General features: G+C 40.3%; 1 protein-coding gene across 1 annotated transcript; it reads left to right on the top strand.

The window, feature by feature from the left end:
- The first annotated feature begins 157 nt into the window (after positions 1-157).
- On the top strand, positions 158-27,007 carry fnta (farnesyltransferase, CAAX box, subunit alpha). The gene is made up of 9 exons (XM_073042577.1): positions 158-532; positions 11,263-11,348; positions 14,392-14,506; positions 20,775-20,879; positions 20,972-21,098; positions 22,358-22,506; positions 23,865-23,927; positions 24,991-25,162; positions 26,471-27,007. The coding sequence occupies exons 1-9, from the start codon at positions 315-317 to the stop codon at positions 26,621-26,623; spliced, it is 1,188 nt and encodes a 395-aa protein (XP_072898678.1). The 5' UTR covers positions 158-314; the 3' UTR covers positions 26,624-27,007.
- Positions 27,008-27,915: the final 908 nt, after the last annotated feature.

Raw genomic sequence — 27,915 nt, 5'->3', positions numbered from 1 at the left:
CCTCCTCCCTCCCCCACCTCCCCCCTCTCTCTCTCTCCCCCCACCTCCCCTCTCTCTCTCTCTCTCCCCCCCCCCCACCTCCCCTCTCTCTCTCTCTCCCCCCCCCCCACCTCTCCTCTCTCTCTCTCTCCCCACTCCCGTTACTGGAGAACTCCACATGCAGGTGAAGATCCAGTTTTAAATTGTCTCGGCTCCAAGTCTGTCCGGGGCAAGATTATAGCGCAGGATTCAACCGGGATTGTGATCTGGATCCGGGTCTACGAAGCGGGGGGTGGGACAGGAGGCTGCGGGAAGTGACGTGCGGGAGGAGAGCAATGGGCGAGCGGGAGGTTGAGTGCACGGGTTGTGGAGAGGACGCACCGGCATTGGGCCTGGACCCCGAGAAGGGAGGCGACATGGCTGAGAGAGAACTCTGGAGCTCGCCCGGAGAGGAGGTGACTCCTGAGCCGGAGGTTTCGAGGCCGGAGGGATTGCGGCGCGCCTCCGGGGACTCGGACGGCGGGAGAAGAAGCGAGGGCTTCATCTTCTACAGGTGCGGGTCTGGGACAGGAGAACTTGGAGCCGAGGCTCTTGAGGTCTGATCAGGGCTACGGGAGCTGGGGGTGGGATGGGGTCAGAGTCCGGGCTGAGACCCGAAATACAGAACCCGACCACTGATGTGGAGTCCGGATCAGGTGCTGCACTGTGGCTTCGCTCTGCGTTTGTCAACATGCTGGTGAAACAGCCTCAAATCTCTGCTGCCCCCCTCCCATAGGAATGAAACATTAGTGATCGCTAGTTCCTGTTTCCAAGTTAGTGTTTATATATTTAGTCCGTCATTAATAGTAATGGTTCTGCTCAATGTGGAATAGTTGGAACCTACATCAAAGTTAAAAGAGTAACTGTATCCCATATCTGGGGAGCAGCTGAGGATAGAAACCCAGAAATGATATGGTTAGTGGCTGGACAGAGGGGGATTTGCCCTGCTATCTGGCGGGATTTTCTGACTTTCCATTGTGGTTGAATGTACTGGATTGAGAGCAGTAGCTGATCCCTGTGATTAATTTATCAAATTATCTTGTAAAAAGTAGAAGGGTAGGTTAGTAAGTTTGCTGATGACTCAAAGGTTGGGGGTGTTGTGGACCGTCTGGAGGGTGGTCAAAGGTTACAGCAGGACATCGATAGGATGCAGAACCTGGCTGAGAAGTGGCAGATGGAACTTAACCCAGCTAAGTGTGAAGTGGTTCATTTCTGTAGGTCGAATTTGAAGACAGAATATAATGGTAAGACTTTTGGCAGTGTGGAGGATCAAAGAGGATCTTAGAGTCTGTGCCCATAGGGCACTCAAAAGTTGCTATGTAGGTTGACAGTGTTGTTAGAAGGCGTATGGTGTGTTGGTATTCATCACCCATAGGCTGTGTTCAAGAGCCATGAGGTAATGTTACAGGTATATAAGACCTTGGTCAGAGCCCACTTGGAATACTGTGTTCAGTTCTGGTCACCTCACTACAGGAAGGATGTGGATACTATAGAGAGATTTACAAGGATGTTGCCTAGATTGGAGAGCATGCCTAATGAGAATAAGTTGAGTGAACTTGGGCTTTCTCCTCGGTGCGATGGAGGATGAGAAGTGATCTGATAGAGGTGTATAAGATGATGAGAGGCATTGATCGTGTGAATAGCCAGAGGCTTTTTCCCGGGGCTGATATGGTTAACACAAGGGGGCACAGTTTTAAGGAACTTGGAAGTAGGTGCAGAGGGGATGTCAAGGGTGAGCTTTTCACACAGAGTGGTGAGAGCGTGGCCAGCGATGGTGGTGGAGGCGGATACGATAGGGTCTTTTAAGAGACTCTTGGATAGGTACATGGAACTTAGAAAAATAGAGGACTATGCAGTAGAGTAATTCTAGGCAATTTCTAGGGTAAGTTACATGGTTGGCACAACATTGTGGGCAGAAGATATGCTGTAGATTTCTATGTTCTAGACAGTGTAGTGGGAAGTAAATAAAGTATATTCTGGCAAAGTGGATTCTAATTTAGAGGGAATGTAAAATTTTCCATTTGGGCAATCAAAGTAACTGGAAAAGCTGAAACGAATGTGGTTTATATACTATGCAAGATAGAGTCATAGAAAAATACAGTACAGAACCAGGTCCTTTGGCCAAACCATTTAAACTGCCCTGTCCCATCAAACTACACCCAGACCAAAGCCCTCCATACTTTTCTTAAATGTTGAAATCGAGCTCGCACTTGCAGCTCGTTCCACACTCTCACAACCCTCTGAGTGAAGAAGCTTTCCCTCATGTTCCCCTTAAACTTTTCACCTTTTACCCTTAGCCCATGACCTCAGTGGAAAAAGCCTACATGCATTTATTCCAAGGAATAAAGTCCTAACCTCCAGGACCGGTAACATCCTCGTAAATTTTTGCTGTACTCTTTCAGCCTTATTGATGTCTTTCCTGTAGGTAGGTCACCAAAACTATACACAATACTCCAAATTAGGCCTCACCAACAACTTCAGCATAGCATCCTCTCTCCTGTACTCAGTACTTTAATTTATGAAGGCTAATGTGCCTGTCTACCTGTGCCTCACATTCATTGAATTATGGACCTGTATTCCCAGATCCCTTTGTTCTACGGCACACCTCAATGCCCTTTTGTTCACTGTGTAAGACTTGCTCTGGCTGGTCCTACTGAAGTGCTACGCCTTGTATTCCATCCGCCATTAACCAGGGCCTCAATATCTCTTGAAAACCAAAGATTCCCTAAACCTGTTATTTTTACCTTTTATTCCGACAGGCACATAAATGCTTTGTAATGTTACAAACCGCGTAACTGGGTCACTTACCAGCAAAGATAGAGAGGTCCGTTGAAGTCTGATGATACTATTTTTAACAGTATTTATTAGTAAAAATACACAAAAATAATATCAATGCAAACATACAGATAATATACGTCGTCAATACTCAATCTAAAAGTGCGGGTATAATAATAATAAGAAATAAGCTCTATCGTTGTCTAGGGGATAAATGTATTGTCCGATGGAAATATAAAAGTCACTCAGTTCATGCAGGCTGCAGCCTTTTGTTGGAGTCGAGACAGAGATTTTGAGAAACTTGCCAATTCCTTTTATGATTTCGATCCGTCGGGAGTCCCGTTGGTGTGGCCGTTCACTTGTGGCCTCTCCTTTAGCTAAAGCCGTTCTTCCGTGGTGAGGCCGCCAATCCCAGGCAAGGGAAGGACGCACACGAGCCCCCCCACCGGCTGTCGCTTTTAAACGCTGTCACGGGATTTCTAGCGTTTCTCCTGGTGCGTCTAAAGGGATTGTTCCCCAGACCCTCTTTTATCCTTACTTACGGGGTCTCAGATGTCAATCAAGTTGGGATGATGCAATCCCTCAACCAGACCACTCTGGTCGTCCCCTGAGGGCTTCAATGAATAGTACAGTACTCAATACACAATTCCGTCTCCAAGAGACAATAGCCGTTATCAGGGGTTTTTGTTTCGCTAGGCCAGGACACATTCCAAACCTTGTGGATTCTCTCTCATTTCCTGGGTCCCAGACCCGAATTAATAGCGATTTTGCGATTCTCGAAAAGGAGGGGGCGAGTTGTGGCACATTCGTAACAGTACTCTCAAAATTTCACTTTTGAAGGCCTCTCACTTACCAAGTACACTTTGCCAGAAAACAGCCTGTCCCGATCCACACCTGACACATCCTTTCTCTTTACCATCAAAATTGGCCTTTCTTCAATTTAGAATCTCACCCGATCTATCTTTTTCCATAATTACTCTGAAACTAATGGCATTATGGTCACTAGATTAAAGTGTTCCTCTACAAAAACTTGTAGCACCTGCCCTGTTTCATTCCCTAATAGCAGTTCAAGTATCACACTCTCTCTTTGGGACTTTTATGTACTAATTAAAGAAACTTTCCTGATCACATTGACAAACACTATCCCATCTAGTCTTTTTACAGTGTGGGAGTCTCACTCAATATGTGGAAAGTTAAAATCACCTACTATAATAATTCTTGGAACTGGCTGTGATCTCTCTACAAATTTGTTCCTCTAAATCCCACAGACTGTTGGGTGGTCTGTAGTATAGATGCTTTAACGTGGTCATACCTTTCTTATTCCTTAATTCCACCCGTAAAGCTTCACTGGATGAATTCTCTCGGCTATCCAGACTGAACGTTTTCCCTGACTAGCAACTTTAATCACTCATGCTCTGTTGTGTCTAAAACAACAGAAACCCAGAATGTTAAGCTACCAGTCTTGTTCCTCCTGCAACGAAGTCTCACTAAAGGCTACAGTATCATAATTTTATGCATTGATCCATGTCTTGAGCTCATTTACCTTTCCCACAATACTACTTGTATTGAAATATACACAGCTGAGGACATTAGTCACACTATGCTCAACCTTTTGATTCCTAAGTTTGTCTTAAGAACTTTGGTCTCCTCTGTCTGTTCTGGGACTCTGGTCCCCATTTCCCTGCAACTCTAGTTTACTCCCCCCCCCCTCCCCCCCGCAGCACTAGGAAACCTTCCCACTAGGACATTAGTTTCCCTCCGGTTCAGGTGCAAACTGTCTCTTCTGTACAGGTCCCACCTTCCCTGGAAGAGAGCTCAGTGATCCAAAAGTCTTACGTCCTTCCTCTGACACCAACTCCTTAGCCACATGTTAAACTGTATAATCTTCTTAGTTCTAGCCTCACTAGCATGTGGCACGGTAACAGTAGTGAGATCACAACCCTGGAGGATCTGCCTTTTAACTTAGCACCTAACTCCCCGAACTCCTTATGCAGGACCTCATCACTCATCTTACCCATATCATTGGTACCTGTATGGACCATGACCTCCTGCTGTTCATCCCCCTGCTTAAGACTGTTGAGGACTCAGTCCAAGATGTTCTGGACCCTGGTGCCCTGGGGGCATGGTCCTTGGTCGGTGAGTAAAAACATCCAGCCAATTCCCAGCTGGCTTTCTGTTTTTCAGAGACATCCCTCTGTAAAACATGCACATCCTCAATTTCGGGCATACCCTTTGATTCAGAAATGGGGGTTTCAGTTTTTCCCTGGCATTCGTCATTTGGGGAACAATCAGTGCTCCGGTAAGGGCAGCTTGTTTCACAGCTGAGTCAGCTCTGTTGTTTCCATGGTCAGTCTCAGTAGTACCTTCAGTGTGTGCAGAGCATTTAATAATGGCCAATTGTGAAGGAAGGCAGATGGCAGAAAAAAGGTTATCAATGTAAATTTATTTGTGATGGGCATACCAGAGGAGGTGACATAACCCCTAGCTTTCCAAAGTTGGTGGAAGTCATGAGCAACTCCAAAGGCATATCTAGAGTCTGTAAAAATATTGGCTGATTTTCCAGTGGCTAGGATGCATGCTCTAGTGAGTACAAAGAGTTCAGCTTGCTGTGCTGAGTGAGGAGACAAAAAGGAAGCAGACTCCGCAATTTCTATGTCGGAAACAATTGCATAGCCTGCACGGCACTGGCCTTGGTTGTCTATAAAGGAGCTTAGCTTACATAGAAGACTAAGTCCGGGTTAGCGAGGGGGAAGTCAGTAATGTCAGGTTGGACTTCTGTCAATTGGTGACTTATTGTTGCACAATCATGAGACGGTTGCACAATCATGAATCTAGACGCTCAGGAGGGCATTCTGAAAAGGTGGCTGGGTTCACAGTAGAACAGGGGGAAAAAGTGGAGAAGGGGGTTCTGTAGCAGAAGGACCTCATATCTAGTGCTGGCAGGCCTGTGTAAGGCTTTGAGTTTGGCGGACATTCATCAGGGCAGCTATGTTATGAGAGGTGAGTACATCCACTGGCTGGTGCAAGGTAATGTTACTTGAGGCCGGAACCATATTGTATACTGCAGGGAGAATATGAGTACAGGGAGGTAAGCCAGAAGCTACCAGATCGAGTTTCTTGGAGAAGTAGGCGACAGGTCGTTGTCGATGCGTGGCTCTAGGAAAGGACAGCGTTGGCACACCCGTCCTTGATCGTCACAGAGTGCTAAACAGCCGGCCCAAGGAGGGGTGCAGTATCAGGGCTTGCTTGAGGGAAGCAAATCCTGTTGGGCCTGCTCTGAGAGTTGAAAGGGAGTCTCACGTTTGGGCGAGGAATAAAGGGTGAGGGATTTGGTGAGCAGGGCAACATCGGGAATCCAAGTGCAGCAGAAATTGACAAAGCCCTGGAATTTATGTAGCTGAGTCAGTGTAGTGTATTAACAATGGGGGTTATTTAGCACAGGTCAAGGGCTGAATCTGGTACCTTCTGGTCTGTTAAGATCTGTACTACATTGGTGCCACACTTGATAACAAAACCTTTTAAAAACAAATAAATCTTTTTTCCTGACAAACTAGCACACTAGATATTTGTAAAGAATAATGTAGTGTCCTTATATTTGTTCAGAACTGGAGAAAATCAAACATCAACCTTTCCTCACAAGGAAAGAAAACAATTATTAAAATATAGAAGATTGCTCTAGCCACCCACTGAAACGTATTGTACTAGAATTTAAATGAACTTTTTACCTTTAGATAGCCTTTGTCTTTTGTTTTGAAAGACTGAACTATGACACTTCTTTCTGACAAGGCCACAGATTGTTAATTGAGCTACAATGATAAATAATGAACATCTTTATCTGATTTGCAGCTTTCCCAGCAATACTTCGCCTTCGTGAACTAGTAACTAATTTTAAATCGCTTTCTGAAGCTTGAGTGGATTCTAACCAGTTCATATTGTTGACTTTAACCTTGTTGGCCACCTTGCTGGGCTGGGCTTGGAGGAGGAGAACGCAGTACTGTCGGGACTGGTTCCCTGCTGCGTACAGTAATCTGTTTGTGCAGAATAAACGGTATTAAAGCATTCTAGGAAATCATCAAGGGGTGTCGCCTTTCCTGGATTTAATAAGAGCTTAGTTACATCTATGGAAGGGGCCAGAACGTGGGACAAGGCGTCCAATGTATTTTCAATCACCCGGGATTCGGTTTGCTCGGTTGCGATTAGCTGCTCATAGTTGCCATGTCTGAACCGAGTGGTGAATCGTGTCTGATCAATAGGAGTAAGGGCGGCCATAGCCAGGGGGAGCAAATCTCGGGAGTTAGCGGAATGAATAGTCAGGACATGCTTAAATAATTACAAAACCCTTGGGGGTCGACCTTTTTGTCAGGGGCAGCATTCAGTATACCACAGAGTTTGGAAGGGGTCCAGGGCTTATGGATTTGCATAGTAGGTGCTTGTCCCACCACTCTGGCTTGTGGGTTAGGAACAGTGTTCATGGGCAATTGATACTGAGTCTGTATCAGTCCGGTAAAACCAATGGCCCTTGTTCAGGGGTCCAGTCTGACTGCGCGTGCAGGCAGAAATGGTATTAGGCTTCCCAACCGTTCTGGAGGAACTACATCGGTTGGTGGCGATGCAATGACTGTCGAGTTGACAACTAAGTCACCAGGGTGAGAACCACACGGGGGTGGGAAACCTGACCATGGTAAAACAGGTGCTGGCGAAGCTGTGAATAGTACGGTGGGATTATTAGGTTGCCTCACCCCTTCCCAATCATCATCAGTATCATTTGGGGAATCGGTCGGTATGTCTGGATAGAGGCAGGGTACCCCAGAATTATTATTATTTTCTATTTCCCTTTTCCCTTTATTCGTTCTTCCATGGTCAGTATGTTTTGTCTCTGATACAAATTCTTTCCGTCTCCTTTGTCTGTTTCTGTCCCTTATCCCATTCTTCACAAATTGCTCTCAACGTTTGCCAACTCCTAGGATTGCCTTTTCTATCACGTATGTCTATCCCTCTTTGTTTAGTGTTATCGGTCCAACAATTTAATTTATCTCTTGTCTTTTATTTCTGCCTCTTGTCACCATAGGCCAATCAAGCCACCCATACTCTTTCCCTGCCTTCACTTTCCATGTTCCCTGTTCCACCTGCCTTATTAAATTTAAAATCAAGTGTACTTCCTGCAGGCCAATATTCTTTTTCCAAATGTTTAGACAACTGGAATGAAATTTGTCTCAGTTTTTTTTCATTGTCTGGATATTTGTCTATTATTTTCTGTAACGGACTCGAGCCACCCATCTTGAATTACTAGAAGACTCAAACTTCTCAATTATTCTGGAGGACTCGAACCACCCGTCATATTTATTCCCTTTGGGACCCATCAGTGGATTTTCGCACCAAAAAGAAGGAACAAACAGAGCTGTAAGAAAGCAGAGAGGAACCAAGGTTAAAGCTAACCTTGTGGGCTTGTTCGTCTCTGATTCACCCCAATGATCCATCCATCTACTTATTCAGTTTTGGTGGGGGGTCTACCACATAATGGGACCCTGCTCATAGCGCCAAGTGTTGATCTGCCTCTCTATCAGAGGACTTTAGGTTCAGACCCTGGGAATAATTGTCAAACACAGTTTACTTATAATTACATACTGTTTATTAGCAAGCTTTCATCTCAGTTGACAAAACAGAGCCCCCACTCAGAGAGCTTGGGAAAATCTGTAAATCAATTGAGCACCAAGTACTGTCTGGGGCTGCTGTTAAACATTCATTATCACATACCTACTCTGATAAGGGTACACAGAGCAGCTTTCTCATGCAACAAGCACTTCTTTGTTCATACATTATTCTCACAGCATGACTTGTACAGGCAGTCCCTGGGTTATGAACAAGTTCCGTTCCTGAGTCCATCTTTAAGTTGGATTTGTACGCAAGTCGGAACAGGTGCATCCCTTATTACTTAGGGTAGCTTAGTCAAACGTTTGTCTTGGTATATACTATATATATTTACCTTTCTACACATATAAAACATTTAAGAAACATATGTATCTCAATTATTAAACTACTGTGTTGCTTAGTAATAATTGTAGCTTTCATCAGGGCAGGGCCTTTCACCTGCTCCATTATTCTCACTTTATCCTTTATCCTTTAAAAATGTTCTGATCGTTGACCAACTGTAGCCTAACGTTTTTCCAATGACCGATGGCGTTTCATCTCTTTCCGATTGCTTTATTATTTCCTCTTTATTTTCATCGTGATCGTTTTCCGTCAATGGAACAGAAACACTATGTATTCAGTGCAGCCGCGGGCGGCAGGTCCTGAGCTACCCTGGGTTCTAAAGTCCACCCACACTGAAACAGTTTAAATGGGAAAGTGGGGGCGGTGCTGACGGGAAAAGGGGGGGTGAATCTTGCTAAGAGAAATTTAAACCAAATTCAAAGTTACACACTCAAAACAGCGTTAACGACAACGTGATCCGACTTAAAATGGTGGACGCCGACGAATCTTTAATATAATAGGCTTTATGGCAGGCCATTCGTAAGTATGAATTGTTCGTAAGTCGGACATTCATAACTCGGACTGCCTGTGTATGATTTCTCAAATCTACTTACAGCTTTTTCGCCTTCTTTCGCTGAAGCTTGAAGAAGTTTAAAAATCCCCGCTCTAACACTGTTAATACCAACAATAGCCATTCCAACAGAGGCCGCTCTGTTTGCCCTGCCTTATTTTGATTTGTTCTTGCCACTCAATCCTGATCACTGATTGGCCACTGCTCATAACACCAAACTGCCACGTATCAATGTCTAATGAACTCAATCAATGAACCTGAGTGAGCTATGACTTCTCATGCTTCTGATTGCTGATTGGCCTCTACTCATCAATTCATACAGTTTATAATTTCAGCTCTAGTTAATCATCAGAAAAAAAATTCAATTCAGAAAGTTTACAAAACAGGGACTGCAATCATTCGTACCTTTTTTCCTGACTTCTACCAGCTGTATAGATAAGCTTGTTCTATGTTAAGTCCAGTATGCTTTGAGCATAGCTTTGAATTATGCAGTAGAGTTCAAGAGAGGATGCAGTTGTCTTTGACAGGAATGGTCTATATATCAGTGTATTTTCTTTCCTGGATTGGATTATCTTGGATTGCTTAGGAAGGCAGGCTGTTAAAACCATATCACTGCTTTTGGATGTACATTCATCAGCATTGGTTGTGCGTTCGAGAATTGCTTCTCTTACAGCCCTTCGGCCCTGAGTCATTGTTGTTGTTGTATATTTATACAGAATAATAATGTCACTTTATTGCTGTTCCACTTTTGTAATTAGAACCCCACAACTCTGGGCATTGTTCTGTGATTATTACAAAAATTCACAAATATATACAGTTGGCCCTCCTTATCCGCAGGGAATTGGTTGCAAGACCCCCCCCCCGCGGATACCAAAAATCGCAGATGCTCAAGTCCCTTATTTAACCCGTCTCAGTGCGGTGGTCTTTAGGACCCGGCGCAGCTCTGAATACGCAGTGTTTCTATTCACGGAAATAATCACGATCACTATTGAAAATAAAGTGGAAGTAATAAAGCGATCGGAAAGAGGTGAAACGCCATCGGTCATTGGAAAAGCATTAGGTCAACGATCGGAACAATTTTAATGGAGCATGTGAAAAGCACTGCCCCGATGAAAGCTACAATTATTACTAAGCAATGCAGTGGTTTCATTATTGAAATACGTATGTTTCTTACGTGTTTTATATACGTAGAAAGGTAAAATATGTACTCTATACTAAGAAAAACGTTTGACGAACTGACGCTAAATAATACTGGATGTACTTGTTCCGACTACAAATCCGACTCAAAGACGGACTCAGGAACAGAACTCGTTCATAACCCAGGGACTGCCTGTACTTTTAAGTCATTTCTAGATTACTTATAATACCCAGTAAAATGTAAATGCTATGTAAATAGTTGTTATACTGTATTGTTTAAGGAATAATGACAGGAAAAAAATAGTCTGTACATGTTCAAACAACGAGTGCTGGAGAGAGAACTTCCAGGTTTTCCTGATCTGCGGTTGGTTGAATCAGCAGATAAGGAGGGCCGACTGTGCATTGCAGAACTTTCCAACAAGGCATGTCCATAATGAATTATCTAAATTACATGATGGATCCCTGCCTTTGAGTCTATATCCTCCTTAGTATGCTGATATTCTGAGGTGACTGCAAGTCTTGGCACTCCTAACCCTTACAAATATATAAGTTTTAACTACAAGATATTCATTTGTGTCAGTGAGCAGGAACCAATTTTATCCTTTCTTTTCTACCTAATGCAGTGTTTAGAATCGAATGAGTTCTTCCAGTTTGCAACTATTCAAAGCAGGTCTTGTCAGTCATGGAACATCTTCTAAAACTGGACATTTTGTGTGAATTAATATTATGATTCTTTAATAAATATATATATAGCGGTGAGGAATATTAATGAAATGTCACCCTCTCTCTAGGGACCGGAAAGAATGGGCTGATATTAAGCCTGTTCCACAGGATGATGGGCCTTATCCAGTGGTTCAGATAGCTTATTCTGAGAACTGTAAGTATTTAATTAAGAATGCAATTAGTTATATAGAATAATTCATACTAATTTGATGACATCAAGAAGTTTTTGTCTCTTTTATTGTGCTGTCTAAAGTTTACTGTCTATAGTTTAACTGCCATCAAGATCTGTTTGCCCATTACTCCGGTCATCCGCTTCCAGTTCACAAATACAGTAAATTAATGTTTGTTTATATAAATCCTCTCACTGTATTATCCTACCATTTGTCCTACCCTCAAATATTTGACTTTATATTGCAGCCTTTACCAACCTTTTTGCCCTGGAGGAATTCTAGAAATAATTTTCATGTGTCAGGGAACCCCCTGCGTAAAAATTATTATATCCACAACTTAAGGTACGTTAGCGTGATTAGTAAGTTGTAGGTATAATAATCCAAAAGTGCTTGTCAATGTTCTTTTGAGTAGAGGATGAATTTTTAGCCAACCTTTCTTGGGGAAAAAAACAAGTAATTAAGCTTAGCTTACCTTTCTTGAAATTAATCTCTTTCTTTCCCTCACATAAATTTTAACAACTTATAAGGCAAACATAATAAATTTCTGCTTTTATTAAGACTCAAGACTGTCTGATAACCTTCCTCAGTCTCAAGCCCAAGCAGCTGTGGAAACTTTTCAAAATCTCCTTTTGCAACATCATTTTTCCAAATATTCAGTTTCTTTTTATATCCAAGAATCTTGTCGCTTGAATGTTTTCTCCAGGGCCTTGCAGAGACTTGTTCAACAGGTTCATATGATGAAAAATGAAAAATGTTTCTGCAGCCATTCTTCATCTTCAAAGCACTCAGCAAGATCTGGCCTGCTATTTTCTCGAAAGTTCCTCTGATAAGCCATCGGATTTCAGTATATAGCAGGAGATTGGTGAACTCTTTGTCCAGGTTTTCACACAGTTTTTTTCAAACATTTTCAAGTGAACTGGTCTTTGTTTAATAAAGTTAACTATTTTGGTAGCATCTTCCAGAATTTTTTTCATTTCATCTGAGTTTTTGACATCAGCACCTCTCTGTGAAGAAAGTGTGTTGTGACAATGTCAGGATTTTCTGTATTTATATATACAAGAGAAACAAAACCTCTCATAGAGCCAGCCATTGATAGTGCACCATCAGTACAGATGCCAACACAGTTCCTCCAAGACAAACCCTTTGCTTCCATATATGAAGACAAAACATTAAATATATCTTGGCTTTTGCTTATTTCAGGTAGCTCTTTGCAACAGAAAAAGTTTTCTTGAATTTCACCTCTTTTACAAATCTTACAAATGCTACAACATGGCATTATTGGTGAAACCTGTTGACTCATCAAACTGGATAGAGAAGCTGGTGTTTTTCAGTTTATCACAAAAAAACTTTTTAGCATCATGTGACATGTCACTCATACATCAACTTATCGTATTGTTGAGAGTGAAACCTTTCCAATTTCTCATACTGCATTTTGTCCTAACATGGGTTAATAAAATAGAAAAAAGTATGGCATTATAAATAACTAAACAAGAAAACCACAAAAGATAACGAAAACTTCAAAATACCATTCACTTCTAACCTACGCTATTCACCTTTTGCAACGTTTATGACAACAGCAAAGCAGCAGGCCAGCAGCTGAGTGGTCGTGCTTAAAAATTTCTTCTTTAGAATGAAAATTTCTGTCCAATTTTGTAATAAACCTGTAAAGTTTGTTCACTCCCATAGCGGTCAGTCGATGGCTCGTAGGGGGAAGGTGGGGGAGATGATTCGAGAGGGAAAGGCTGACATCAAACCCAAGTTGGGCGAGTCCATTCGATGCTCAGAAAAACGCACTTCACACCCCTCATCAGTCTACTCTCCTCCTCTCCTGTACAATACAACACTCACCAATTATCAGTGGACTCCTCTATCTCGTGTCAAAAACGGAGAATGGGCTCAACCAAATACATATGGCGCTACTGCGCACTGCCATACTGGGCTGAGAGACCTCTAACGAGATTGCTAACAGGGCTGCTCTGTCACTGCCTGCCACTATGCGCGCTAGCAACACACGTTGCATGAAGTTTTTTTTTAAAATCACACTCTCTTGCAGAACCCCAGTTGAGAAACTCTGCTGTATAGAGTTGTACAGCATAGGAATAGTCCCTTTGACCCACCATGCCCATGCTGATCTTTTAGCCCATCACTACTGATCCCAGTTTAATTGTGAATTCATGAGCATTAAGTTTGTTTTCTATAATTCCTGCAGCTCCCTTTATTCCATTAAGTTCTGTTTTATGATTTTTTTTTGATCAAGCTTTTGGTCATCTATTTGAACTATATGCATATCTGTTCCCTTGGCTTGTTATTCATGGCCTTTCTGCTTTCTGAAACACATGGGGGTTTCTTTTCCACATTTAAAAAGCACAATCATAAATAGTAGGCTGTTTTTGCCATTAACGCGTTATAGCCTTTCTCTGAAAGCTTGGATTTTAATTCGAAAGCTTATTAATAAATTAACTGAATATAAAGTTACATTATTCAGCTACCCAAAACATTCATGCCTCCACTTTCAACCCATGGTGGCAGTCGTGTGTACCTACAAAATACAGTACATTTACATACCTAGCCTTCTCTGACAGCACCTCCCAAAACAGTCTCTATCACCAAGAAGGTTAATAGCATCAGATGCATAGGAACATTACCACCTACAGATTCCCCTTCAAATCACATATCATTTCATGTTGAAAATACATAATTCCTTCATCATCACTGTATCTAAATTCTGGAAGACCTTTGCCATCTGCACTGTGGGAGTACTTGGAATACTTTCACCAGGAAGAGTTAAGTGGTCCAAGAAAATGGCTCACCACAAGCTTCATGGGTGGTTGGTGATGGGCAATAAATACTGGTTGTGCAAGTCACACATAGCTCCTTAAAAAATTAAAAACCAACAAGTAACTTAGGGTGATTTGCATAAAATGTTTTCATAAAATGTGCTTAATTCTGTATAAATTCAATTACTAGCAATTGGAAAGTGTGTTATCTGTGAATTTCAACTTTCTAACATTGTTTTTTTTCTTCCAGTTAAAGATGTATATGACTACTTTAGGGCTGTGCTAAAGCTTGATGAACGGAGTGAACGGGCACTCAGTCTAACAACAGATGCAATAGAGCTCAATGCTGCAAATTATACAGTATGGTAAGGCAATTGAAGCTGATAATTTTTTTCTTGGTGGGAAAGTAAGAGCAAATATTCCATTAATCTAAACCAATGACAATTGGAGCATAAACACAAGAGATTCTGCACATGCAGAAAATCCAGAGCAACTCGCATAAAATGCTGGAGGAACACCGCAAGTCAGCATCTATGGAAAGGAATGAACTTGTTGATGTTTTGGGCCAAAACCCTTCTTCAGGACTCATTTGGGGCATTTTGATTTTTATGTCATTACTTATCAGTTGAGCAAGTTTGCTGTTTGATTTTTTGTTTTTGTTAAACTAAGATGAATAAGAAAAAAATGTTGATCTCTGCATTTTAGCCTTTGTGTTAGTTTATTCCACTTTTAGATGTATAAAAGGAGGTGTCTTATGAGTGTAAATTTTTATACAAATGACAGTGCAAGAATATTGTGGATGAGTTAAAAACCTCAAATCTTAATATTCTGATATCTTAATACTCTGATCTTAAAGAGCATTTTATTACTGGAAAGTTAGGAATGTAGAAGTTAACTGTGCTGTGGCTGTAATGTGCCTTTGGAAAATGTTACGTATATTTGCTCTTGGAATATTAAGATTCCAGAAGTTTTTTTTTAAAAGTCATTTGTAATATTCTTGTACTGTCATCTTGAACTGCTGCAGCCCTTGTACTGGATCATTATACTGAAATCTTCTTACTAACAATGATAAATTAGAAGAGACATACTTCCCATAAGATTAGTGTTCTCATCCTCTTGATGGCAGAGGTTAGCAGAAGAAACCAAATTTGTCAATGTAGTTTTTGTATTCTGGAATGATTGTGGAGGAAATTTGTGGTGAAGTGTATTTCTCTGTGAAAATCCAATTATCGGTTAGAGTCATAGAATCGTACAGCACAGAAACAGGCCCTTTGGCCACCACATTTTCGACAACCATTGCACCTATCTTTACTAATCTCATTTACTGGCTATAGATCCAAACCCTAGGTGGTTCAGGTGCTTACCTAGATGTTTCCTAAATGCTGTGAAAATATCTGCCTCCACCAGCTCCCTTGGCAGTGCAAGTTAGATTCCAACCATTCTTTCCTATGTTATATAAAAAAAATCACCTCCAGATCCCCTCTAAAATGACTTCTGACCTTAAATCTCTGTCCTTGACATCCCCACCAATGAAAAGCGCTTCTTGCTATCTACCTTCTCCATCCGCTGTAATTTTATATACTTCTGAGATCACTCCTCAACCTCGCCCAGTTCATGGAAAGCAAACTGAGTTTATCCGCTCACAGAAACGATTGCGCTGGAGAGAGGCTTTGGCAGGAAGTTGTCAGGATTAGATTACTTTAATCATACAGGTAGGATTGGCTGTGTTTGATTTTCCTTGAGCGTAAGAGATTGAGAGACGACCTGTTAGAGTTATATAGAATTACTACAGGCTTGGGGTCGACAATCCAAATCTTTTCCCCATGGTAGTGGTATCAAAAACAAGAGGGCTTAAGTTTAAGATGAGAGAGAGGAAGAAGTTTTAAAGGGTATTTGAAGTGAAAACTTTCAGAGAGTGTTTGATATCTGGAACTTACACAGGAGGTGGCAGAGTCATATACATTAACTGTATTTTAATTAGGCTGTTGAACAGCGAGGTATAAGAGGATAAGGACTGATTAGAACATGCTGTTCAATGCTATGGCTCTAAGATGTCATTATTGAGATCTCCAGTCTAGTCCATATACTGTTGAATCTCTTGCATTCTCTCCAGTGGAATCACATGCTTCCTATAGTGTGGTGACCAGAACTAAACAAAATTCTCCACGTGTGGCATGATGTCCCAGCTCTTTTATTCTATGCCATGATTGATGAAAGCATGCATCCCAAATGCCTTCTTCACCATACCTGCACTATCACTGCCACCAATGGACTTCAGCTCCAAGGTTTCTCTGATCATCAACACTTCTGAAGGCTCTACCATTTATTGTTGGTTGTCCTACCCTTGATTGCTTGAATCTTAAGATCCAAGACCTGGGCTTCTGTACCTCCCAGTACAACTGGATGCTGAACTTCCTTATCAGCAGATCTCCTCCTCACAATCATCAACACAAGTGCAGTTAAGCTTGTATGCTTAGTCCCCTGCTCTACTCTCAATATATGCATAACTCTGTGGCTAAGTACAACTCTGGTGTCATCTTCCAATTTGCTAATAACAATACTGTTGTTGGACAAATCGCAGGTGACAGTGAGAGTCAGCTTAGCAGAGTGAGACAGGGCATCTGGTTAAATGCTCCATGGTGACAAACTCTTGTTCAACGTCGGCCAAACTAAAGAGCAATTGATGGCTTGTGGAAGAGGGAAGGAAGGTAAACATTTTTAACTGTTATGTTGGGAGATCAGAAATGGAGAGAGTCAGCAGCTTTAAATTTCTGGGTGTTAACATATCAGAAACCTGTCCTGGGCTCAGCAATTAGATATAATCAAAAGGAAAACACTCAATGTCTTTACTTTCTTAGGAGGTTAAGAAGGTTCAGCTTGCTGCTGAACACTCTTAAAAAAAAACTTGTACTGATATACCTGACTGCATTATGGTCTGGTATGACAATATGAAGGCACAGGGACATAAAAAGCTGCAGAGAATTGTGAACTTGGCCCATTATATCACAGGCACATTCTTCCCTACCACTGATAATATCTGTAAGAGACACTGCCTCAAGAAGGCAAAGATCTGTCATCAAAGATCCTTGCCATTCAGGCCATACCATCTTTTTGCAGCTGCCATTGGGCAGGAACACAGAAACACAAAATCAGTTTCAAGAACAGCTACTTCCCTTCAACCATCTGCTTCTTGAACCAACTGGCAAAATCTTAATCACTACAGCATGATCACTCTGCACTAAAATGGTCTTTGTTTTTCTTTTGTTCTAATACAGAATTGTGTTTATTATCACTATCATATATGATGTGAAGTCTGTTGTTTTGTGGCATCGACACAGTGCAAAAACATAAAGTTACTGTAAATTACACAATTAAATAAATAGCGCAATTAGAAGGAACAACAAGGTCATGTTCATGAGGTGGTTTTTGATAGGGTCCCACATGGAAGCCTGGTCTGTAAGGTCAAATCCAATAAGATCCAGGTTGAGCAAGGAAATTGGATACAAAATTTACATGGTGATAGGAGCCAGAGGGTGGTAGTGGAGGATTGTATTTTGGGCCTGAGGCCTGTGACCTGTAATCCATCACAGGGATCGCTGTGGGTCCTCGATTGTTTCTCATTAACGTTAATGATTTGACTGAGAATGTAAGTAAGTTGCTGATGTCAACAAAGTTGGTAGTGTGGTGAACAGTGAAGTACGTTGTCTAAGATCAAGATCTTGATCATTTGGGAAGCTGGACAAAGGAATAGCAGATGGAATTTAACTCGTGTGAAGTGATGCATTTTGGGAAGTCATACTAGGGCAGGACATTCTCCCTGGGATCCTGCTATTCATTGTGTATTAATGAATGGAGAAACGTTGTGGTACAAGTACACAGTTCCCTGAAAGTGACAACACAGATGACAGAGTAGTGTAGAAGGCATAGAGCATGCTTGCCTTCATCAACCAAGACACTGAAATGCAAGACTTGGGATGCCATATTTACTGTTGTACAAAATGTTGATTAGGCCACATTTTGAGCAATGTACTCAGTTCTAATCGTTACAATATCATAAAGATGTGGTGGAACTTGAAAGGGTGCAGTAAAGATTCTCAAGTATGTTTTGAGGATTGGAGGGCTTGAGTTATCAGGAGAGATAGGATAAGATGGGTATGTTTTCCCTAAAGCAAAGAAAGCTGAGGGGTGACATGATAAAGGTCTATAACATTATGAAAGGGATAGATACGGTTGATTGCCAGAGTCTGTGTCCAAAATTAGGTTTAAGGTGAGAGAGAGTAGATTTAAAGGGGATTTAAGGGATAGATTTTTCATATTTGGTATCCAAAAAGAGCTGCCAGTGAAGCTGGTAGAAGTATTAATAGTAATAACATTTAAGAAGCATCTGGATAGGCACTTGATGTGCAGGGCACAGATATAGAATTAATGCAGGCAAGTGGGATTGGTGTAGATAGGCATGATGATCAATGATGGACGAAAGGGCCTGTTTTTATGTTTTATGACTCTGAAAGTCTGTGACTACAACAGATTCAATCAGAAAAATAATCCTGTGCTTCTAGAACCAACAGGAATAAACACTCAATGTTTTGGGCCGAGACTTATCATCGAGACACGTGAAGAAACATCTCAGCTCGAAACAGTGACTGTTTATTTCTCTCTGTAAATGCTGCCTGACCAGCTGAGTTCCTAGCATTTTGTGTGTGTTACTTTGGATTTCTGTATCTGTAGGACCTCTTGCATTTATGTTTTGATTATCAAACCACATTGGATCCACTTTGTTAGCTTGCTCTGAATCCCATGGGCTCTAATCTTTCTTCACCATGCTGGACCTTGTCAAATATTTTACTGAAGCACATGTGCACAGCAACTACTGCACTGTCTCATCAATGTACTTAGTTACCTCCTCAAACAAAAACTTTTGTCAAATTAGTGTGACAGGATTTCACATGAACAAAGCCTTACTGACTATCCCTAATCAATCCGTGCCTTTGCAATTGTAGATAAATGCAGGTTTTTTTGTTTTTTTCTTGCGATTACCTGGATTATCTCTGCTGTCCTTGTAGAAGGAACTGTAATGTAGGATGTCGACTGTCCATTTCCCTCCATAGATGCTTCCTGACCCGTTGAGTTGCTCCAATGCTTTGTATGTTGCTGTCAACAATATTCTCTATCTTCAAGGCATGAGTGGCACAGTATTGTAAGTGGTTTGTGTAAAGGCACCAGCGGCCCAGATTCAATTTTTGCCGCTCTGTAAGGAGTTTGTACATTCTCCCTGTGACTGCATGGGTTTCCTCCAGGTGCTCTGCTTTCTTCCCACATCCCAAAGACCTATGGTTAATTGGTCACTGGGGGGTAATTGGGTAGCATGGGACCTTTAGGCCAGGAGGGCCTGTTATTGTACTGTATCTTTAAATAAAATAAAATCTGTACCTAACAGATGTAAAAATCTTCATAAGTGTCCCAGCAATCTCCCATTTTGCCTGCCATTGCCTTCCGCGATACCTTTCAGGCTCTGGGGATTTATCTACCTTTATGATCTCTAAGACATCCAACACCTTCCTCCATGCTAATATACTCCAGAATATCACCGTCCTTCTCCCTGAGCTCCCCATCGACTATATCCTCTCTTTAATCGGTTGTTTGTACTTTTCTGCCCAAGATTTATTTGCATAATAATCCCTTGGGGTAAAGAATTTTCCTAAACTCCATTACAAGTTGACTCTTACAAATTCAGATTTGCTTCTTGGTTCTGTGTTTAACTTCACTATTATGATATTTTGTACTCCTTGAAGTTCCCTCCCAGCTGTTTCCACGTATCTTAAAACGTCATCGGCACAGTTTTTATTTTACCAGTCCTCATCCTGACACATCCACCGATCTTGCAACTCCTGATTTCTCTGCATCGTCCCTGGTATTTCAATGATTTTTTTTGTACAGTGGCATATATTTGAAAAATGTATTTAAGCTCTAGTTTGTGCGTTTCTATCATTATGATTCATTGTGATAAATGACAACAAAGTAAATGTAGACTCAGTATTGAGTTCCTTCTTGACAATGACTATGTTGATGCATGCCATCCTTGATCAGATGAGGTAGGTTCCAATTCAACCCTAGGTTTTGAGCACGTATCCCATTATGACAGCTAAGTATGGTGCTGTGTTGGGATAAGTCGTTTGTGCCTGAGGTGCATACCGAAGATGTCAAGTCATCATTAAGGGAAGTCCTTGTGGGATTTCCTGGCCAATATTCATTTTCCCAGCAACACAAGCAAAAGTGGATTAAGGTAAACATCTCAGTTGGTGAGATCCTTTTGTGCACTAATGAATAACTTTATGATGATTGCCTTCTGAAAGTAATTTCTGTGAAGAGTTTCTTAATGCCTTATTGTCAAATCTGGACCTCATATTCCCGCAACAGAATGAGTCTATACCAAAACAACTTGAAGGCATATACTGTGAATGTGAAAGTTAGATTCTCTCAGTAAAGTGTATTTAGGGATGTGAATCAAAGACTGATAAATGGAATTGAAGTGCAGATTAACCACATTCCAAAAGAATGGTTGACTAGGCTTAAGGCCTATTCTATGAATACATTTTTTCCATCTGAGCTTGTTTGTTTTCTTTTCACTCTTAGGCATTTCCGCAGAGTGGTGTTACAGTCTTTGAACAAGGATCTCTATGAAGAATTAGCTTATATTTCAGAAATTATTGAGGACCAGCCGAAGAATTATCAAGTTTGGTATATAAAAAACATTTTGCTTATCAGGTTAATAAAACCAGATGATTGAACTGGAAATAAAAAAATAAGTCTTTGCATTTTTTGGCTCCTAGGTATCATAGGCAGAAGATTGTAGAATCGTTAAAAGACCCCTCACAAGAATTGGGATTTATTTCTGGGATCCTTGAACAAGATGCAAAAAACTACCATGCTTGGCAACACAGACAGTGGGTGATTAAGGTAAAAAAGCAAAATACCATTGTTGCTGGGAATCTGGCAATAAGAAATGAGAAAATATAAGAAATGGCATTTGAGAGACTTCAGTTCAAATCCTACTATGGAAGACGTTGAATTTAAATACATAATCAGAATTTTTAATAAAAGTCATTAGTAATGATGACTACAAAACTGTGGTAAATTTGTTTAAACCCATCCAGTTTACTAATGCCCTTAAACTGAGGAAGTCTTTCTTACTCAATCTTGCCTATATATGACTCCAAACTTAGCTGTATCGCTGGATCATTTCTTAAATGCCTTTGAAATGATCCAGCAAATTATTTGATTCAAGGACTGTTAGGAATTGGCAATAAATATGGGCTTTGTTGGACATGCTTACACCTTGAGTGATTTTTGTTAAAAAAAAATGTTTTTGGAGGAATGGTAAAACCCAGAACTTCCATACCCTGCCTCATATCAGAGTGCAATTCTTTGAGATGAATTTAGGATATTGTACAAGAATAAAAAGCATTAGTACATGTGAGCCTTTATCAACATCCTGGGTACATCCCATGACAAATGTAGGATGTCTATATTCACTGTCCTGAAACACACTGCTGAGAAGGTATCCATAATAACTAGCCTCATCTTTTAGTGTTTGACAGACAGCTGGGCATAAAACTTCAGATGTTGGTGTCAGAGCCTATATTTATACTGCATAAAGTTCTGGTCAGGCTATATTTGGAATATGGTGCGCAGTTCTGTTTGCCCCATTCCAGGAAAGATGTAGAGGTTCACCAGTGTATTTGCCTGGATTACAGAATATTAGCTATAAAGAGAAGTTGAACAAAACCAGTTTGTTTTCTCTGGAGTGTCAGAGGTTGAGGGGAGACCTGTTAGAAGTTTATAAAATTATAAGAGGCTTAGGTAGGGTAAATAGTCTGAGTCTTTGGCCCTCGGATAGAAGTTTCAAATATTAGAGGACATAGCTTCCAGGTGAGAGGAGGAAAGTTTAAAGGAGATGTACGAGGCATATATTTTTTTTTGTTTTTTTTTTTACACAGAGCAGTAGGTGCCTGGAATGTACTGCTAGGAATGGTGGTGAAAAGAGACATAGTGGTGGTGTTTACAGGCAGCTGGGTTTAGTTTAATTTGGCATCATGGTTTGAAGGGCCTGAGTCTCTGTTGTACTGTTCTGTGCTATATTCATTTTACATTGCATGATGCATAAGCTGGTGATGTTGCATTGAACGGTGATTTTGTTTATGTTCTGTGCTTGACAGGAGTTCGGCCTTTGGGACAATGAACTAGAGTATGTGGATCAGCTGCTGGAAGAGGATGTGCGAAACAACTCGGCGTGGAACCAGCGATATTTTGTCATTTCAAACACCACTGGCTTTGATAACCCAACAGTGCTTAGTTCTGAAGTCGAGTTAGTCTTGCCCCACTTATTTCTGTTAACCCCATATGCAAATTAATTTAACATGGTTTCTTGCTTTAGTATAGGTGTTTAACCAAAAACGTTGTACAGCTGGAAACCTATTGTTATGCCATTGCAGTAAACAATCATGTCCGATGTAACAAGATTTGCTTTCAGAAATGTGAGAGAGTTATTTTTGATGTTCAGCTTTCCTTTATGCAGAGGAACATGCATTTATGTAGCAGTTTTCACATCCTAGAGAGCCATCTGTGAATGATATCTGAAGCCATAGTCTTGACCTTGTGGTTTGTTAAGACAGTGTGTTCCTCTCCCTAGTGAGGGATATAATCCACTACAATGGTAATTCATTCTCGACATGCTCCCAAAAGTTGTGTTTTGGAAATGATTAATTAAAGTCTTATCCTGACCTGGTTGTGGAAGCAATTTAGTATGAAATAAATTACCTCATGAAGTCAGAATCAGAATCAAGTTTAATATCACTGACATATGTTCTTGTTTTACAGCAGCAGTACAGTGCAATCCGTAAGAATTACTATAAATTATAATTTTAAAAAATAGTGCTAGAGGGATAAAGAGGTAATGTTCATGGATTCATGGACCATTCAGAAATCTAATTGTAGAGGGGGAGAAATTGTTCCAAAAATATTGAATGTGTGAACCAGCCTCCTTTACCACCTCATTGAAGGTAGTAATGAGATGAGGGCATGTCCTAAGATGTGAGGGTCCTTCTTGATAGATGCTGCCTTCTTAAGGCATCGCCTTTGAAGATATCCTTGATGTTGGCAAGGCTAGAGCCCATGATGGAGCTGGCTGAGTTTAGAACCCTCTGGAGCTTTCCGGATCCTGTGTGTACTGCACCTCCATACTAGGTGGTAATGATCTGTATGATACATCTGTATAAATTTGCTAGCCTTTGATGACAAACCAAATCTCAAAATGTTAGCTTGTGTATGTTTTCTCCTTTCATGATCTGCTCCCTTACACATTCAACTGAAGATACTACATTTACGATTGGAGCAGTCCACTCTTTTGTATTCCTTGTCTTGAGAAACTATTGAAGCTTATTGTGCTAACCAGCTGGCAGAATAACTCACTGTCCCCAGATAAGAATTTTGCATAAATGTCTGGATATTCAGCTGTACAACTGCACAATTTAAAAATTATGCTTTTTTCAGATATTTAGAGATATTCATTTAGCCTGTTCAAGTGACTCGATATAGTAATAGTTCTATTCATATCTGGTTCATAAAAGGGGAAATGAAGCTCTGATTGTTCACCTTCCTGATCTCTTACAACATTACACACTACAGGCATGGACATCTCTAACCACATTATGTATTACTTTACAGATATACCCTGAAGTTAATCAAAAGGGCTCCTCACAATGAAAGTGCATGGAATTACTTGAAGGGGTAATGTTTATTTTACTGTTTAGCAGAACAGTATATTCAAAATTTAACCAAGATATAAATACATAGGTATTAGTGTTTTAAGTCATTGTAATTTAGCATTCGATTAGGGTAGAAATGTTCCTTAAAGTAATTATGACTCTTTGAATAAGAGCACAGGAATAAAAGTAGGACTAAAATCCTTCCAGCTTGCCCATGATTATCCAACAGAAAGAAAAGTAACAATGGAATTATTGATCTACTGTAGCAATCAAATCCTACAGTAGATCCAGACACAAAGTGAGGAAAACTCAGTGATAGGAAGTTTTTGGGAATCACAAGGCTGCCACGTTTATCTCGTCTCATCCTCTTTACTAAGCCTTTGACATTAAGGATGACCCTGCAGTTCTATGGGTCATACAGGTGAAGAGTCTCAGATATGTTAAAGAGACTCTTGTCATAGTTGGGAAACCGATGCTTCACAGAACAGCTTATAAAGGATGAGATGTGCTCTGCTCCCATTGAAAAGCCTCAGGGATACCAAATAGTGAGAGTCTAACATTTTTTCCCTGAGGCAGTTATGAAGTAATTTTTCCTTTGTACTATTTCTTCCTGTGAGAACCTGGAATAAAGTGCCTGCTTCAGGAATAAGAGTTGAACATAGGAATAATGTCATCCTTCTTCTTAGAAATGAATATCACAAGTGCATGACACTGGACTGTTGACCTCAGCAAGGTTACTAGATTTAATACATTCATCCTGTTTTTAGATATGCTTCAGCATACCTTATGGACATACATCAGCTTTAACCATCTTCTCAGGGAGTTTGCTTCATAGAGAGTTATGTGCTCACTGAAGTTATTTTTCTACCCTATTGTTTTGAATTTATCTCCCTCTAACAAGAAGTTGTATCTTCTGCTTCGAATGTGCTACTAATTTTTGGCTCTGTAACCATGTGGTGACTGAATATAAATTGTTTAGACAGTGAAAGGTAATTTGAGATCAATGGGTGCAGTGTAATTTTGCAATGATGTGGAATTTTATTTGAAACATTAACATTCTCTCACAAATCTCTTATTTTCATAAGAATTCTTCAGGATCAGAATCTCTCCAAGTATCCCAATCTTTTCGAGCAGATTTTGCAGTTGATGGAAAAGCCTAGTTCCCCCTACTTGCTTGCTTTCCTGATTGATATGTATGAAGACCTTCTGGAGAACAACTGTGACGAGAAGGAAGAAACCTTAAGCAGAGCACTGGAGGTCAGTCACTTGGCACAGGTTAAAATTCTCATTATGTATATTGGCAGGGTGGATCAGAAACTAACTTATTATTTGTTAAGCTCTGACTAGATAAAGCCACATGCTGAAGATTTCAGTCCTTTTCAATTAATTATTTCATAAAGCTATTACTATTCTACCATGGCTTCCATCTGTGGAATTAATCCATTTTTTTCCATAATCTAGCTAGGAGTTCATACCTTGTGTTGATCTGATTTCCTATAGAAGTCCTAAATTTGTTTCACACACTTGAATATAGCCCTACTCTGACCATTTAGTTTAATGGAGTGTTAAGAGTATACCTTTGCTCTGTTGTTGTTATAAATTTGCTATCTGTCTCTAAATCAGATTTCCCAACCTCTTAGAATGTTGGGGTAATCTTATGCTTTGTGCACTGTCTACATGGTTGAAATCTCCATTGCCCACCTGCTGATCAAAGATACAGACTGAAGTTTTGGCGCAATGTGCTGTCCTTAAATTATCCCCTTTTGATGTTTCCCACTGCTGATTATAGCCCAGACTGACAGATTAATGGGGATTTTATTTATTCATGTGGAGGGCAACATTGGCAAGGTCGTGGCTCCCATTGTCTTGCTAGCCAGTTTTAGATGGCACATAAGAGTCAATCACTTTAACTCGAGTCAAATATAAACCAGACAAAGGAAGGATGGTATTAACAAACCAGATAGGTTTATAACCCATCTCTGATCATACCTTCTGCCATTCTCCATTTGGTTCAGTGTCTTGTTTTTCCTCATACCTCTTATGAAGTGTCTTATGTTAAAAGTTATCCCTCTCAACCCCACACTCCTGACTTCCAGTAACCTGTGATGCCCTGACTAATCAAGTACCCATCAACTTCTGCTTTATATATACTCAATTACAGCCTTGACAGATTCACTGCCCTCTGGCTAAAGATATTCCTCCTCATCTCTGTTCTAAATGGGCATCCCTCTATTCTGATGCTGTGCCCTCTGGTTCTAGACTCAGCCACTATGGGAAACGTCCTCTCCGCATTTACTCTAGGCCTTTCAATATTCAATAGGTTTGTATGAAATTTCCCTCATTCTGCTAAACTTCAGTGAGTACAGACCCAGAGCCATCAAACACTCTTCATATGTTAATCCTTTCATTCCTGGAATCATTCTCAAGAACATCCTCTGAAATTTTTCCAATACTAGCACACCATGATGTGGTAATGCAAATTATTAAAATGAGTTTGGGTAGGTCTGGATAAAAGCAAATGGATGCAATTTAGTTTCTAATGGATTGGTCTTGAATTTCATTCAGCTTTGTGAGCAACTGGCTATGAAACAAGATACAATCCGACGGGAATACTGGAGGTACTTTGCAAGATGCTTGAAAGCCAAGTATGGTGTGAACCTAAAAGAAGCTACGCCTATGGGAAATGAAGATCCTTCACAGGAATGCTGTAATAACTAAAGATTGCATTGTTTTTCTTAGTATGAAGGACAAGATTTAGTGATAAATAATTTTCTGTTAACATCCAAACAGCACATTTATTTATGTAAATATATAAAGCCGTATCTTTGTTTGTGTATATACTATTTGAAGCTAAACTAGAAATAAATCCAAATGTTCCTTGTTTGCCTTAGATGCCTACTACAAAAATATGATTTAAGTGAATACATTGAAACTAAATCAGTTTTACTCACATGGGAACAGAATGGGGAGGTAGGGGTTGATATTGGAGTAAATTTAAATATTACTGTTTTTAAATTTACCATCATGGTGGGTATTATCAAAGCTGCAGTGGCACATTGTTTACCTGCTGGAAATAAAAAATAACTTTATGAAAATGTTAAATGCTTTTTTTGTCTTATTAAACCAATAAATATATAAAACCAACAAACACATAAAACCAATAAGGTTTAAATCATCCATGGCTGCACTTCCATTTTGGCAAAATGATTTTCTATTGCACTTTTTGTCTTGATTTCAAATATTTTAATAATTTCTTTAAAGCATGAATGTGTATAGAGCAAATATACTGGAGGAAAAAATGGCAAAAAGTTATGCAAGTGTAATCAAACAATAATGGATGCTAAAGTCAAAGTAGCCAAGATCTTTATTGGTAATTGTTTTATTATTATATCTACTAAGATAGTTGAAAAGATAATTTCAAAACAAATAAAATGAGGTAGTACAAGGGGAAAGCAATAATGGTATGCAGAATACAGTGTTACAGAGGAAGTGTTGTGCAGGTATACAATAAAGTGCATGGCCCATGACGGGGTAGATTGCAAGGCTGTGTTCATCTTTTACAAGAGGTCTTTTCAATAGTGATATAACAGTGAAATAGAAGCCATCCTTGAATCTGGTGATACATGTTTTCGAGTTTTTGATCCTCTAAAGTCTAGAGGAGGAAAGATCAGTAGTTTGTTAAAAAGCTTATTTAAATATGGGAACCTTATGGGATTTTGAGGTGCTTAGTAAAAGAATTCCAAAGAATAGGGTCTATATGGTGAAAACAGACACCAATGATGAGAAAACAGGAATGGTACTGTTGTGATGGAAAATAACTGGTTCTTTGAGTCTCAACAGTGGAGGCCTGGACACACACAGTTTTAATAATAAGGAATTTATTTACAAGGGGAAGTCGGGTCAACACAAGCAACTACAATACATAGGAAGCGGTGTGGGGACAGGGTACGGTTACACAAACAAAGAACAAGGGAAAAGCACTACAACAGCTATCCCCCTTGACCTTGGAT

This window comes from Hemitrygon akajei, chromosome 4 (assembly GCF_048418815.1).
Source record: "Hemitrygon akajei chromosome 4, sHemAka1.3, whole genome shotgun sequence".
Lineage (NCBI taxonomy): Eukaryota > Metazoa > Chordata > Chondrichthyes > Myliobatiformes > Dasyatidae > Hemitrygon > Hemitrygon akajei.
The sequence above is the reverse complement of the archived record's forward strand: the minus strand, read 5'-3'. Positions and strand labels throughout refer to the sequence as shown.

Excerpts from the sequence above, each read along its gene's own strand:
- fnta (XM_073042577.1), top strand. The coding sequence starts at position 315 with ATGGGCGAGCGGGAGGTTGAGTGCACGGGTTGTGGAGAGGACGCACCG. Across the intron at positions 14,507-20,774 it reads GCTGCAAATTATACAGTATG|GCATTTCCGCAGAGTGGTGT; the intron begins GTAAGGCAATTG and ends TTTCACTCTTAG. Across the intron at positions 22,507-23,864 it reads GTGCTTAGTTCTGAAGTCGA|ATATACCCTGAAGTTAATCA; the intron begins GTTAGTCTTGCC and ends ATTACTTTACAG.